Source organism: Papilio xuthus, unplaced genomic scaffold (assembly GCF_000836235.2).
Source record: "Papilio xuthus unplaced genomic scaffold, Pxut_1.1 DF826159.1, whole genome shotgun sequence".
Classification (NCBI taxonomy): Eukaryota; Metazoa; Arthropoda; class Insecta; order Lepidoptera; family Papilionidae; genus Papilio; species Papilio xuthus.
Window position 1 is genome coordinate 271928 of NW_013532490.1, and position 15458 is coordinate 287385.

At 38.2% G+C, this 15458-nt stretch overlaps 1 protein-coding gene across 1 annotated transcript in view; it reads right to left on the reverse strand.

The window, feature by feature from the left end:
- Nucleotides 1–14959, reverse strand: part of LOC106123062 (talin-B-like) — a 16557-nt gene extending 1598 nt beyond the window's left edge. The window contains exons 1-44 of the mRNA XM_013319197.1: nt 14851–14959; nt 14241–14390; nt 14007–14156; nt 13597–13700; nt 13368–13503; nt 13089–13280; nt 12808–12889; nt 12509–12677; nt 12237–12409; nt 12011–12166; nt 11800–11885; nt 11586–11671; nt 11241–11340; nt 10911–10997; nt 10615–10733; nt 10228–10344; nt 9967–10089; nt 9768–9882; nt 9616–9693; nt 9202–9323; nt 8848–8940; nt 8157–8318; nt 7835–8048; nt 7391–7503; nt 7019–7127; nt 6629–6706; nt 6154–6275; nt 5918–6010; nt 5605–5763; nt 5328–5538; nt 4898–5022; nt 4571–4676; nt 4374–4451; nt 4115–4236; nt 3820–3909; nt 3366–3524; nt 2946–3159; nt 2612–2706; nt 1908–2066; nt 1450–1663; nt 1233–1358; nt 938–1038; nt 519–624; nt 168–245 (exon numbers count right to left, since the gene is read on the reverse strand). Of these exons, the coding sequence (XP_013174651.1) occupies nt 168–245; nt 519–624; nt 938–1038; nt 1233–1358; nt 1450–1663; nt 1908–2066; nt 2612–2706; nt 2946–3159; nt 3366–3524; nt 3820–3909; nt 4115–4236; nt 4374–4451; nt 4571–4676; nt 4898–5022; nt 5328–5538; nt 5605–5763; nt 5918–6010; nt 6154–6275; nt 6629–6706; nt 7019–7127; nt 7391–7503; nt 7835–8048; nt 8157–8318; nt 8848–8940; nt 9202–9323; nt 9616–9693; nt 9768–9882; nt 9967–10089; nt 10228–10344; nt 10615–10733; nt 10911–10997; nt 11241–11340; nt 11586–11671; nt 11800–11885; nt 12011–12166; nt 12237–12409; nt 12509–12677; nt 12808–12889; nt 13089–13280; nt 13368–13503; nt 13597–13700; nt 14007–14156; nt 14241–14376 (5458 nt within the window). The 5' untranslated portion in view covers nt 14377–14390; nt 14851–14959. The remainder of the gene's footprint in view (nt 1–167; nt 246–518; nt 625–937; nt 1039–1232; nt 1359–1449; nt 1664–1907; nt 2067–2611; nt 2707–2945; nt 3160–3365; nt 3525–3819; nt 3910–4114; nt 4237–4373; nt 4452–4570; nt 4677–4897; nt 5023–5327; nt 5539–5604; nt 5764–5917; nt 6011–6153; nt 6276–6628; nt 6707–7018; nt 7128–7390; nt 7504–7834; nt 8049–8156; nt 8319–8847; nt 8941–9201; nt 9324–9615; nt 9694–9767; nt 9883–9966; nt 10090–10227; nt 10345–10614; nt 10734–10910; nt 10998–11240; nt 11341–11585; nt 11672–11799; nt 11886–12010; nt 12167–12236; nt 12410–12508; nt 12678–12807; nt 12890–13088; nt 13281–13367; nt 13504–13596; nt 13701–14006; nt 14157–14240; nt 14391–14850) is intronic.
- Between the last annotated feature and the right edge of the window lie 499 nt (nt 14960–15458).

The window sequence follows — 15458 nt, forward strand, 5'->3', positions numbered from 1 at the left end:
GTCTTAAAGAACATTAGTGCTACTTGTTATGTTTTTTTTTATTCCGCGCACAAAGTCGCTGACGACCTTAGGAATTAAATAAAGCTTAATAAATTAATAAATAAATTAAAATAGTATCTAAATATATTAATATATTTAACAATTATAATATTTAAATCAATAATTACCTTGTATAATCTGTGGAAGACATTCATTTATAATGTTCAATGCTTCATCCGCTTTATTGTAATCGGGATTTGAAGGATCTGTACAAAAAAATACTTTCACCTTTAGAAAACATTTCTATCTATATCAGTTTGAGTTTGACTATCCGAGTGAAGACTGCTAAGTTTAGTGAATGGATCTTATTATCAACTTTTCCATAAAATTCTATCAACTGTCATATCTGAAATTACTCTCTTATACTTCACACAAATCAATATTTCAGTCTTCCTGTGCTGCAGCCATCCACATTCAATCTCATTGTTTTCTAGTAACAGCAGTGTTGCTATAAGAAATTGGATGGTTTAACCAATTACCAGTGGAATGTATCAGTGATGCTATCGCTGCGTTCAAGTGTGCCAGCCGCTGTGCCAGTCGGCGTTGACGGTCAGGACCTGAACCTGATGCAGGAACTGCTAAAGGCTGTAAACAGAATACATTAACATATGAAGCAGCAATATCCCAATGGTTAAGGCTACAAATATCTGGTCACATAGTCAAATCCCGCATTGTTTTATAGGATAGAGGCAAAAGAAAAGCGGATGGCTTAAAATTATTTGATCCAACACACAAGGAAACCACAAGATTTACAGCTGTGTTGTCGGCTTGTAAAAGAGCTCTTTTCTTATGCCATTCGACTTTTATCGTGAACCATGTCCTAGTACAAGTACAAAGCTTAGTTACAAGAAATATTACTAAACTAACAAAAAACTACATATTTAATTTTTGAAATTACCTTTTCTAATCCATTTTTAGCTTCAAGTATGCTATTCTTTGCTTCTGATAACGTTGATATGAATTTAAGTCTCTGCTCTTCAGCTCGCATCACACCAGGTCCTGTTATATAAGATTTTATTAAAAAGACTATTCCTTTCTGCTGCTAATAGTTAAAATCTTACTAATACTATAAATGCAAATGTATAGACGGATGGATGGACAGAACGGCTGCATTAATCTGCCTGAAATTTGGCATACATGTAGTAACAAAGTCGCGGATGACAACAAGTTTTAAATGTTTGGAAACTTCTTACCGTCAATATCTTCACAATGAGCCATTGGAACTTCAGCATCCGATTTGCTCGAAGCTTTCGTCATGGACGTCAACCATCGCTGCGTCTCGCCGTCAGAACCTTGTAACGGCGCTTGACCGCGCATCTCTGCAATTAAAAATGTATTTCTAATACGAACATTCTTAATATCTACAGAGTTCTTAGTTCATTTGCATTTTACACTAAGTTGATTCCGTACCATCAAATTGTCTATATGTTTGTCGCAAATCTTCCAAGTCCGTATCCAGCTTGTTTTTCTTGACCTCTAGTTGTTCGACTATGTCCTTGTACTCGGGGTCTTGTTTAATTGGGCTGTAGGCGTCGGCCAGCGCACAGGACGCGGCGCTGACTTGCGCGATGGCCACCACAGAGCTATTCTCGTTTCCACGAACTCTAGGAGTCTGTACTTCTTCCTGTAGTTGTTAACAATAGTATTACTTAAGAAACAATGTTAACTATTAACGATTTAATCGATTTGGGAATTAAGATTAGCGAGAAAAATGTTTTTTATTAGACCAGTAAATAAATTGGCATATTTCATCTCTACTTATAAACATATTTTTAATTAAGTTGTAACAGATTTGCAGTGAAACCTGCGGCTAACAATAACGCGTGCTCTTATATTATCCGACTCGAAGGACCTAAATGAGAACTTACAGCTATAGTGGAGTACATGTGTTGTACTGCATCCACCAGCTCCTCCCCGCACCTCATCAGACGATCCCCTTCCTCGTCCTCCATCCCTGCAGCCAGGATGCTCACGTCATCGGCCATCTCTGATGCAGTGGTGTACATTTCCTTAGATAAACGATTCATCTGCAAATAATACAAACACATTTAACACATTCAACACCGACTCGCGTTTCAAGTAATGACCACGTCACTGTATATAGAGACAAAATCTTAAACTTTGTCTCAATTTTTTTTTCATTATCTTTTTTAAAAAAAATCTAGGAAGCGATCTCCTTAAGTCTCAAAGATAGCAAAGCGCCCGCTACCCATAGACACCTGCAATTTCAGATGGGATGCCTACTTTTAATCGACAAAGGAAACGAAGCACAGAAAGGAAATATTTCCCCTTTCTATGCGTCCACTCCTTCGTCATATCACCTTCTACGTCCCATTCATTCCTTACAAGAAAACAGTGGAAAACGAAAGAGGACTAAAATATAGTCTGCGACATGTCCGGCACACGGCATCAGACTGTACGCGAAATTGCTGCCACTTAACGCATGTCTTCTGTGTATGTGGTCTTCTTCTGTATTGCGCTGGTCAACCCGGCTCATTCATGCAGTAGACGTTGCTGGAGTCTACCACTGATATTGTTAATAGACACTATATAAACACTTTATTACACATACTTTAACTAAATCCGCATTCGGCGCAGTTCTTTTGACTCCTACATCCCTCCTCCTACGAATATGTATTTCTTCTGTGGGCGCATCTCCATCTTCCTCTGAAATGAAGAAAAATATACATAGATTCTTATAAAGGTTTATGGATAATAGTAATAAAGAAAGCATCAGGATGATTGAATGTGGATGACCAAGTCGTGGAAGATCGAAGAAAGGAAGGAAAGAGAAATCTGTAAGAAGAGAGATGCGAAAGAAGATATCCGTAAGTGCGGAGTGAATTCAGATTTTCCAAACTTAGTAGAGAGACTTTCATGCAATATAGCTAAAGATAAAAACTTACCTTTAAAAGTCTTACACATCGTTCGTAAAGAATCCAAAGCTTTTTTCAATTGTTTTTGTTCCTCTTCAAGATTTTCCACATCTTCTTTATGTTGTGGTTGACGCTTGAGAGGAGACCACGCGGCCACAAGATCTGCAGACGCCGAAGACACGTCGTCTATTGCAGACAATAAGGAGTCCTTGCAAATGGGATCGCTTAACGAAGGCTCTAATATCTGAAAGCATTGATCATCTTCTTAGTATTATAATCATGGTAAAGAATGTAACTCTATTTATCTAACAACAATCCTTATTGTTACGAGTCTTCTAAAATTTACACTGTTTTCCTTTGTGTTCTAAAAACTACTTTCGAAGCATTTAACGAAATAGAAAAAAAAATCACACTTAAATCTATTCCTTGTTCGATTTGGAAAAAAATTACCTGTGCAGTGGTGAGCAAGGCTTTAGAAGCATTCACCAGTTTCACACCGCAGTCATCCAAGTGAGCTCCATCATCACCCCCAACTTTCATCCCCAAGTTGTGAACATCAGTGAGTAACTTGGAAGCTTTATCACACGCATCAGTTGTTAAATCCATTATCTGAAGATATACAATTATAAGAATACTTTAACCGGCTAAATTAATATCTGACCTTTAAGATCTATCTTTAATAAATATTTTAATGTATGAAATAAGGAACAAAAACAATTCTGTTGCTCTAATTGATTACCACTAGTTTCTGGGACCAGAATCCCCGTTGAAAGTGTATGTCGGTCAAAAATCTCTGTTTGTCAAAGATGACGGAGATGACGATATATTTTATAGCAGAGATTTTGGTATCAAAAAGCCGCGGTTACAATATTAATGGTGCAAGATACAAATATTTTACACTTACGTTGTTCTTCCTTGAAGGTGATCGTGGATTGAAAACGTAGACCAAGTTTCCAGAAGCGTCGGCAAAATTAAGAGCAGTTTTATTAATAGCCTTGAAAATTAAGAACAGTTTAATTAATAGCCTTGAAACTGAGAACAAAAATTACATATAGACATAAATTGCGAAGAGACTTATTAACCAACATATGACTAGATAATAGACGAGTCGTTATGAATGTACATAGATCGAACTGAATACCAATATTTTAACAAATAACCATAATATTGTATTAATTATACTATATGTTAGCATTAACCTGGACGTCTCCTTGTTCAGTGAAGTTGCAGATGTCTCGTGTTGCTGTGAACAAGTTCTGCAGTTCTCGCAACATGGCGCGCCGCGATACTTCCTCACTTGTACCGCTTAATGATTGCGTCTCTGTTAAGAACAGAAAAGATTCTGCCTTTTTATTTATTCATTCTCAGAACGAAGAGAATGCTATAATTGTAATGGACTTTAGAATTTGTCAGAGTGGATTATTGCAAATAAATTATCGTATTTAATAATTAACTGACCGTTTATAACATCAGGTAACAGTTGAGAAATTTTGGCAATACATTGTTCTGCTGCATCATAGTCCACGTTATTGGAATCTGAAAAAAAACACTTTATTAATAACCTAAGAATAGGGGGAAAAGGGACAAAAAACAAGAATATTTCCCCTTCCTGAATACCTTCTGTTATTAAGCCATTACTTTGTCAAATTACTAACCATGAGTAGCTCGCACAAGAGATGCGATTGCAGCATTGAGCTGTGCCAGCCGGTCTGCCAGTCTGCGCTGCACAGCTGTTCTGTCTTCAACTTCTTTCGGCATTGGCTGCAAAGCAAACAATATCACAACGTCCCAGTTTTTATTCTACTATGTGAGGGCGCGAGAGGTTTTCGTGCATCACATCGATCTAATTCTTATTTATTTACGTCACCTTACACTAAATTAATCAATCTCTTGTTGTAAAGAACACTATGTTATCTCTGCAAATAGAATGAGCGGGATAGCAATATTGTTGTAATACATGTGTTAAGACAGTTTACACTGACCTTCTGTAACATTTTTTCTGCGTCTAACATTTTATTCTTCGTGGAAGTCATCGTCGCGACAAACTTTAGCCGTTCTTTTTCCTTTTCTTCGGATTGTGGAACTTGTGACTTATTATTTTCTTCACCTAGAATGCAATAATTTAACATTACAACTTACATACTTAGTTTCTAATAACTTGAAAATATAAATTATAAGAAGAAGAAGTAATTTTGTTCACGAGGTTCCGTACCTCGAAAGAAAAAAAAACGGAACCCTTATAGAATCACTTTGTTGTCCGTCCGTCTGTAGTCCAGACCCTTTTTTGATTATATACACAAAAGATGAAGTGAAATGTAATTATTTCCAAGTTCTGTTCGATGAGTGTCGGAGGTCAGATTCTACTCCCTTACCTTTCCTTAAGGAAGGATGGATAAGGGAAGATGAACATACCAAATTTCTGGCAAACGGATCTTAAATTGTTAAGAGCGGTTTCCAGATCCTCTTGTCCCTTGTGTAGATTTTGTCGCAGTTTATCCCGCGAGGTTCCTTGAAGCAGCGGCGGCCATGTGTGTGCCAGGCGCCGGCTCGCACTCGTCACGTCCTCCGCCGCGCACACCAACGTGGACTGACAGCGAGCGTCGCAGAAAGATGGCGCTGTTATCTATTTACAAAAACTTTATCAAAATGTTGTCTTTTACATTGTCTTCCTGTATGTTGTGATGTGAACCTGCGCGGTGGTGAGCAGAGCCTGCACCACGTCGACCAGCCTCGCCCCCAGCAAGTCCAGCTGCTGCCCCTCCTCGCCCCCCACCTCGTCCACCAGCTGGTTCACGTGCGTCAGCAGCTCGGAAGCTTCCTCGCAACATTTCTTCGCTAGTTCGATCATCTATCACATTAACAAAATATATTTCATTGCCAAGACAACCTTTGTATTGGAAAAAAATCACGTAAGCTTTAACTGTTCAGTATGAATGTACAGTTTTAAAACGGAATTTGTATAGAAAGCTTTGTAACCTAAATATTAAGATTATTTCTCATACCATGTTCTCTTTCCTGGGATCAGTACGAGGTATAAAAGCGTAGCACAGCTTAGAGGAATGTCGGGCGTAGTTTGATGCTGCGCCATTTGTCTCCTGAAATCATAGATATTGTGGTGAGTTTTTACAAAATTGTGCAGAACAAGAGAAACAATAGGTGCATCTCATTTGTATTTTCAGTTCCGAGTATGCAGTAAGTAATAAAAGTTTTATAGAAGTACAAATTGGGGATAACTAACTTGCATTGTATTATCTTCGGTGGAAGCACAAACGTCTTTAATGGCTTCAAGCAGTCCGCGTGTCTCATTCATCTGCGCTCGTCCTGTCTTCTCGTCTTTTGCGTTGCTTATTACTTTTATATCTAGATAAAAAAACATAAATCAATATAAAACTATTTAATTTCAATGTTATGACACATATTGAAATTATTAAAGCACAAGATTGTGATGTTAATAAGGACCTCACGAACCAAACTACATTTTATCGATATCGATATATCGATCATAAGCGGTCTCATTATTGGGCTCATTAAATCGGTTTCCATTTTCCTCGTGTGTCATAAAATTGAACCTAAAGTTTCCAAAAGGGACTAACATAAAATAATAATATTAGTTGAAAGAAAAGAGAACTACTCATTAAGAAAAAGACAAAGAAAGCTATCAATGTGACTGGACTTTAACCTAATAATGTTTGATGGCATATAAATTATGTTACCTCGAACAAGTTCAGGTACAATATCAGACACAAGAGTGACTGCCTCTTCTCCTGTCGCGTAATCTGGGTTCTCCCTGTCTGAAAACATAAGTTACAACTTATTCAGATATCTACAACTTTTCCATGCTTAAGTATAAACATTTCTTTGACATTAAACAAAACTATCTGATTGTTTCACAAAACAAAAATAACGGTGGGTTTTTGAAAACTATATCCCCATTTAAAACATATTGTCATCTCAAACTTGTCAAAGATAATGACAGGGATGTCAACATGTTTTTAGCGAGGATTATGGTTTCAGAAACCCACCGTTATTTTTGTTTTATTACAACAAAATTTAATATTTTCTTCTCTGACCTGAAGGTCTTCAATAATTGAATGATAACTCACCAGCCGTAGCTCGTATAAGACTGGCTATGTAAGAATTCAACAAGGACAGCCGATGTCCCATCACAAGTTGCAACTCCTTGCTCTTGACACCAGAGCTCACTGGACAAGGCTGGATGTAATAATAAAATCGATACGTTATTAAGTATACAGTGTTATCTTTAACATTAACCTCAAAGGTGAATAAAAACAAAACAAAAAAATTAAAAAGTACACTTTTTAATCAATCATCCTATCGCGGACGAAAAGTAAACAATTTCTTGTTTCAAAACTTTAAAATTAATCATCAATCTGTACGAAAATACCCAAAATGTTAAAAACCCGACTGAAAGGGTTTTTGCATGACCATAATTGGATTATTTTTTAAATACGTACCTTGTCTAAATCCTTTTGTGCGTCTGATATTTTATTCATAGTATTCTTGACGCTGGCGATGAACTTGAGACGTTCCCTCTGCTTCACTTCAGTGTCGTCATCTTTACAATCTTCTGCAAACAAAGTATAGTCTCCATCATTACTTGATTTACTTACCAAATATCGCCCGCGACTTGATATACGTGGAAAGAAAAATATAATCGCCTATGTATTCTTCCAGAAGATCCACTGGGCCGTTCTTTAGATATGTAATAACAAACATCCATACATTCATCCATACGTTCATAAAGGAAAATGTTCTACAAGTTTTTGTCTACTACAATAAAATGTATTTATCCATACTCAAGTAATTTAACATACTTTGAGGAAATTTTACCAAGTAGTGGGCAGACACAGGATCTTAACCTTATATTACTTGCTCATCGCGATGGTACGAGACTTTACCTGATAAATCAGTGTAAGCCTGCTTCAATCTATCCAATGCCTTCATCAGATCCAAGGTGTGAGCCTGCAATGTCTCATCGTACATGGCGCAGCCCGGCTTCTCCACCAGCGGCTTCCAGGCGAGGGCGAGGCGGTGCGCGGCCGAGGAGAGCGCCTCCGCCCCCGCAGACATCGCGCTCTGACAGTGCGGCTCCGTTATAGATGGTGCTGTCAGCTGGAATCACATAGATATATACTAAGAAAAACATAATTATTGTCCCTACTTTTATTTCAATAAATCCTCTGTATGATTGGAAACATAGTAGTAGTTAGTTCTGTTTACCTGTGAACATGCTAGCAGTATATTGGCGTGGTCGCTGCAGCTCGCGCCGACCGCCTCCAGGTCAGCGGCGCGCGGGTCCTCGCCCGCCAGCCTCACCAGCTCGTGCGTCTTCAGCAGCAGCAGTGCGGTCTTGTCTCCCACGTCACGGGTCAAATCCAGGATCTGGTACAGTTCAGTCATTAATATTCTGTTAACTAGGACCAGGCCAGATAAGGCCTTCTACGATATTTGATCCATCATTCAAATCCGTCTACTTCGCGCCAACAAAACATAATTCATGGCAATTAGAATGTAATCCTACAGACTATAATAAGCTTATATGAGAAGAGAAAGAAGCTGTTAAAGCAGATGCCAGAAAAACAATTAAGTGTGACACTTTTTTACATTGACTTGGAGCACTTCACTTATCCTCACCGGGTTAGATAAATTAATCTTTCTATAGCTTTATACTAGTGTTCAGATATGTTGACGGCTCTTGACATCGCGCAGGTCTTTGCGCGGAACACTATTTTAGGTATAACGGAACGCAGCGTGCTGATAACCTTGGGCCGCCAGCATATTTGAAAAAAACTATACTTACTACAAATATTTTATAAAACAATATATCAGTTTGTACATAAAAATATGACTCAACACCCCATGGCGGGGACATATGAATATGACGAGTACAAAATAAAAATAGAATATTTACCTCGTTTTCCTTATCAGACACGGAGCCCCGACCTAAAGTGAAGATCAACTTGTCGGAAGCCTTAGCATACTTAAGTGCCAGCTCTTGCATCTTCTGTATACATAATACAAACAAAAAACTAGTAAGTAATTATATTTTCAATCGTAATATCATATACATACGTATTCGTAAAAAAAAGTGCAAAACCTGTAAAAATTTAAAATTCTATCTTCTGTTTGTTAAAACAATCTTACATTTCCACTGGTTTCTAAATAAGACCCAAAGTGTATATTTCTCATTCTATAACTAATCTCCTAGCAATGAACACAGAGAGTGTGTCAGTGAGTGTGACAGTGTATGTAACAAAGTAACAACCTCCTTGTCGTTATCTCCATTCAGCGCGCAGATGTTCCTCGTGGCATCACACAGCGCCCGCACTCTGCTCAATAAAGAGAGACGTGACTTGTCCTCCTTCACGCTGCCCAGCGCCTTCACATCTGATATACAGAAATTATTACAAATGAAAAAATCAAAAACAACTATGAGATAATTATATAATCTTACTGACTGCATCTGTGATGGTATGGGGAAGATTTTTTTTACTAAAACTAGCAATTTCCCGGGACTCCGTCCACGCGGAGTTACAAAACAGATAATCAGTAGTCTATGTGTTCTTCCACACTATGTTCTATATGTGTGCCTAATTTCATGGAGATCCGTTCAGCCGTTCTGGTGATACAGGAATAGTTTTTAGGATGGACATCACAATACACTTTGTTGTTAACTTACCTTCAATCAATTCAGGCAATAATTCATCGATCGTGGTCATAGAAGTAATGGCCGCTGTGTAGTCCAGGTTACTTGAATCTGGAAAAAATATATGTAAATTACACTTCTGCCAAAACTTCACGATATTTTACAAATCAAAATATTATAGTTACCAGCTTGTGCGGACATCAAGAGTGCTACAGCCGCACTCAGTTTGCCGACCTTCTTCCTCGCCTCTCGCTCCAGCTCTGCCAGCTCGTGACCTTCGGGAATCGAACCCTCGAAAGTCTGTGAAAATTTACAAGGAGTATTATAGTATACAGTCCTGGAACACTATCCCCGTTTATTAACGAATGGCAAGATAAGGGTTACCGTGTCCAAAGCGTTTTTAGCACCGTCTACAGCTTTGCAGGCGTGTGAGGCAGCAGCCAGGAAAGAAGCTCGGCGCAGTGTGGCCTCGGTCTTCTCGTCTTCTATGAAACTTTTGTGGGATCGCTAGAAAAGTGTAAGGTGTACATATTGAATATTTGTCAATTTATTGTCATCCAGTAATGTGAGCAAAGTTGCTTTGAATACGTCTTATGTCCAACTAGTTTCGAAAAGAACTGTTTTATAATATATTAAATTAATTACTCTCAATATCTTGCTTCGTCGCTTAATGCCAGGATCCAGGGAGCAGTACAACTGAGAACCGTGGCCAACGATCTCCTCCGCAGCCAGTTGTGCTGCATCCAAACTCTCAGGTGTTCCCTGCAATAGTCACAGTCTGTGATCGTATAAACTCGCACTAAACCAGGATTTAGGCTAAAGATGGAAAAAACTTACATTCCTTGAAGATTAACTTATGTTTAATCGATTTATCTAATGTGCTCACATATAGCACTAATAGCATTGTTATCATCATATCATCATCATACTTAGGTCTGTCTCTTATAGAACACAGGCTTTTCCCAATGCCTTCCACCATCTTATGGCTTACCAAAATCCTACGTAATAGATGAACAGAACCACTTTACTCACAAAGTCTTTCTGGTGAGATGTATCTATGAAGTCTTTGAAGCTTGCACAGATCTCGTCCAGTTCCGAAAGAATCTTTTTTCTCACTTCCTCGTTATCTTTTTCGACACTCTTGTGAACACCTGCCATGAAAAAAAATTAAAACTAAGTAATAGGAGCATTTTTTAATGGCAGAGAACAAACGATCAGTGGCTCACAAAATGTGTTTCGACCGATGATGCCAGAGGAATTGCAGATGAGTTGTTGACGTTAGAGCGCTTTTCTTGAAAGAACCAAACTAAAAATAAATGGATTCTTACCTTCAATGATGCTGTTCATGTCTTCTTCAATGATCGCAGACAGCGCGTGTACTTTTTTCACTTTATCTTCCTTCTTGAAATGTGGATCTAAAATATATAACAATAGTTAACAAGGTGGAACAAGTTCTCATGGGTGGAAACATAATTTTTACTAATCGATGATCAATGATTTTACGAGCTAAATAACAATTTAACTGTTGGTTTCTGAGACAAAAATCTCTGTTTAAAACACATCATCATCCATATCTCTATCTTTGTTAAAGCAGTAAAAAGTCTTGAAGCAATATAGATTAAAATGAAAATTTTCTGGATAAAATTAACCACACTTACCAGTTAAAAATGCTACCGTCTCTACACAGTAAGTATTTATACGATTAAGTTTTTTCAGATATTCCATAGGATTATTTCTAAGTTCACCCATCTGTCCAGTCTGTAACAGTAAATAATATATGTACAAAACAACGGCTTGTTAATGTTACTGGAATAAGAACAATAATATAAATGCGAATGTTTAGATGTATACATAGCTGTTAAAAGTGTCTCCGGAACAGCTGCATGGATCTCTCTCAGATTTGTCATAGATGTATAACACAGCCGGAATGAAGATGTATAGTTACTTTTTTTTTCTTAAGTCGTGAACAAAAACTAGTGTTTAATAAGTTGAAATAGACTTACAACTCCCCTCTGCTGTGTGACCATCTTATTCGTTGAAATAATTTGCTGCACTGTCATTAATTGCGTGCCCTGCTGTGCTTCCGTACCTACGGACATTTTCAAATAATTTAAAGGAATCTAACAAAAGTTGTTAAAAGAAGATTTTATATTTCAAAAATTTCAACATAATTCTGGTACCTCTCTCATAATGTTACTTAATTAAATCCTAACTCACCTTGTACATATGGTATAAGTTTGCTCGGTCCTACATAAGACTGCTCAACCACTTTCATCGGAACTACATTTTGAATTATATGGCCCCTGAAAAATAACAACTTGTTACTAAAAAAATCGAATGGCAACTGGTGAAATCAGTTAAATAATTTAGGCTCCAGGAGGTCACAATACAGTCAGTGGATCAAAAATACCATGAAATAAAGACTTACTTAGAAGACTGCACGTTGTCTTCGCAGATGAACTCCCCCTCGCTGGGATTGACATTGTACGGAGCTGCCAGCGAGCGGTGGATGATGTCGATGTAACCCTGCAGGATGTCGCGGATGCGGTGCGCCTCATTCGTCTTCACGGTGTACTGCTTGTCACTAACAAGAAAGTCGAATTTAATTAACCTTCGAAATCAATAATGCTTCATCATAGAACAGTTAAAATTACCTGTAGTCACCAAAGTCCAAGGTAAACATCTCTTTACCAGCTCGGAACGTCCTGACTTGCGTCAACTTCCAGACTTGCAGGATCTCCTTGGTGACTTCGTCAAGTCGCAGGATCGACTCTGCGTTGATGCCCAGCAGGCGGGGCACCAACTTCTTCTTGCCTTTTTGTTGCTCCTAGTAAGAAAGGAAAGAGAACAAAAGAATTCAAAAAATGCTAGAACTTTTCCCCTTTTTCCAACTATCCCAAAGTCATGTCATCTCAAGGCTACCAACCTTAACCAAGAAGAAAGTAACACCATAAGTGGGCAGCTCTCTTGCGTTCTTGGTGTAGAGATGCTTAGCCTCGAGCGGACTGAGACCTTGGTGCTTGGAGTGCTCGCGCAGCACCTTGCGCTCCACCCCCCATGAGCTCGCATACTGCTCCGGGAGAAACTCTTTCAAGCTGCACCATAACAAAGAAACAAGTTACTTTTCCTAAAAAAAACTAATTCGACAAATGAGCAATAACATATTAGCCATAATTTTAAAGTAGTAGAATTTGTTTATCTATAATAATTATCAAGCTAACTCACTTTTCAAGAAAACCAGTTTTATGTTTGTCTTCCTGGAAGTCACCGTACTGCACTTGACACTGTATCCCCGCAAACTCGATAGCTGTAAATTAAAATAAGTATGGTTTCTATCTGTGAAGGTTTTTATAAAAAGTTTAAAAATGATGCTGAATTAAAAACAAAGGATATCCAGAAGCTAGCCATTTTACCCAAGCTAGAGAACAACTTCTGTCAAAGTCTTCATAGTAATATTCGTACTCTACCAGCACTTTCAAATCTAATAACGTAGTATCCCTCCTTACCTTTGTCCTCTGTGAGCACCTGCCGGCCGTCCAGGATAGCATCCCGCGTCTGCACGTACAGCAAGTTGAGTTGCACAGGGTCGCGGGCGTCGACGTTGCGGTCGGAGTAGAACAGCCGTCTTTTTAGTAGCAGCGTCTGCTGAGCGTCCACTCCGATCTCACGGAGCGTCTTATGTTGCTCCAGCCACTCCACTAAACAACACCAAGTATTAATCACTTCGTAAATTTCCTTTTCTTCTTTATTAAACTCAATGTGGAAAAGTTTTAATATGATATTACCGTTGTCATCAGTTTTGAGTTTCTTGCTAAGCTGTTCCATCTGGGCGTCCTTCTCTCTTGTCTGTTGCTTCCTCTTGAGGGTAAGAGTGCCGGTGGCAGGTTTCTCTTCTTGAATTTGCTGCACTTCCTCAAAACACTACATTCAAAAGATAAATAAAGAGTAAGTGGGCTTTGATGTACATTCCCGGTACAGGGCAAGACTTGGACCAAGATATAATTGTTTACTCACCAAACCGTATTCATCATGGTTAGTGATACCTATCTTATCACATATCACCATCATCAAGTCACCGACACATTTGGATTCATCTATCTGCATCGTTTTAACTGAACCTGAAACAGAGCACGATTAACTAGGTGTAACTCTCAATTTGTTTTAGATTGCTGTTTGAGATTCTTCCACTGGTGAAGTCTTCTTTTGCATCACATATCAACTAACTACCATAGTACAATATTTAACTTTCCTCCAAAACTATGGCATCGTCTTAATCTATTTCCAAAATTTTCCGTAGTTAGGAAAACGGGTGATGAGCAAAGGCTAGAAAGGGACTTCATGAATTTTGACCAAAGATCGTGTTTTGTTTTGTGTAGGGCCTTAAAAACTGGTCTTAAGAAATCTAAAGATGCAGTATCACCTACCATCTAACATCCTGACTCTGAGATTTCGATGCTTGCAGAGGTAGAGCAATGAGTCACCATCTCGCAGCATGTAGTAATCCAGCGGGCGGTGGCTCTCCAGCCACACCCCCGACAGTTCGTTGTCAGCCGATGTCAGGAACAGACCGTAATCTGTACATCAATCAGTAAATTCATAAGAACTATTCCATTTGGACACCGAATAGATTTCATCCTTTTCATGTTCTTTTAACCCACCTTTACTTTTGTCATCGATGATAAGCTTTTCCTTGACAATCTCCAGCGCTTCGATGACGCGTGTCGTGGTATCAAATAGTACCGTCCGCGTGATGGCGCCACCGTCCTGCACGATCTTTAGGGAGAGCGGAGCCATGGTTGTGGCCCTCTCTATAAAGATGATAGATTTAAAAACTGTTTTTTTGTTTATCCTGCTTAATTTAACACATTTAATGTAATTACACTGCGCCGTGGGGATGTATACGGCCGAGTACACAGCGCCGTGGACACACACTACATTCTGTACGAAAAACTGCATACAGAGATGCATCTTGTAATGCAATCAGCATTAAATGTGTAAAGGGTATTGCGCCCTTCTATATGAATGTGGATTCGCAGGGAAGTATTAATAAGAAATAGGTAAATAATATGTTTTTTCTATATAGTATAGATACATTTGTTCTTAGACAAGTTATATATAAAGTTACTTCTTGTAACTTAAAAGTACAAGTTTATGTTGTGCTTCCCCAGTCTAGCTTAAACTTCCAACATCTTTATTCGAAAAATTCTTAAAATTCTGGTACAATTAATAATTAAATTATTAAAACTATTGTAAAATCAAATTACTTACATGTTTATGGAAAATCCCTAATATTATCCTCACAAAATTATTTTTAAATCACACAAACTTTACCTCCACAACACATAAACACAACACACGGAATGACACAGCCAAGCACGTCGGCTTATCCTGCTACCTCCTGACCGAATTCCGTACAAACACCATGAAGTGATAAATATTTAGGACATTCCATGATCCTGCTCTGTCTCCAACTCTTCCGTTCATTTCTATCAGCCGTCATATCTGAATTCAATACCTTATTGCGCATAAACTCTTTCACACAATCTATCCATACTTTCTTTGTTCTTTGTCTACCTTTGTAACCATACACATTTAATTTCATTACTTTCATATTAGCTTTTGAAAATGTACTAGAAAATAGTAGGTAGGTATCATCTTTGTCTGTTTTAAAGACAGAAAACTACACACTTCATGTGACGATGCAGTCGATAAACCCACGAATCACCAAGGCATTCCATTATAAAAATATTTTGCAATCAAGATGAATAATACCTATTTAGTCGTATTGCAAATCTGCTAATCTTACCATTCTTCCTCCAGCAAACGCACATATTATCCAATAACAATTTTTCCATATATTTAAATCAGTATAACAA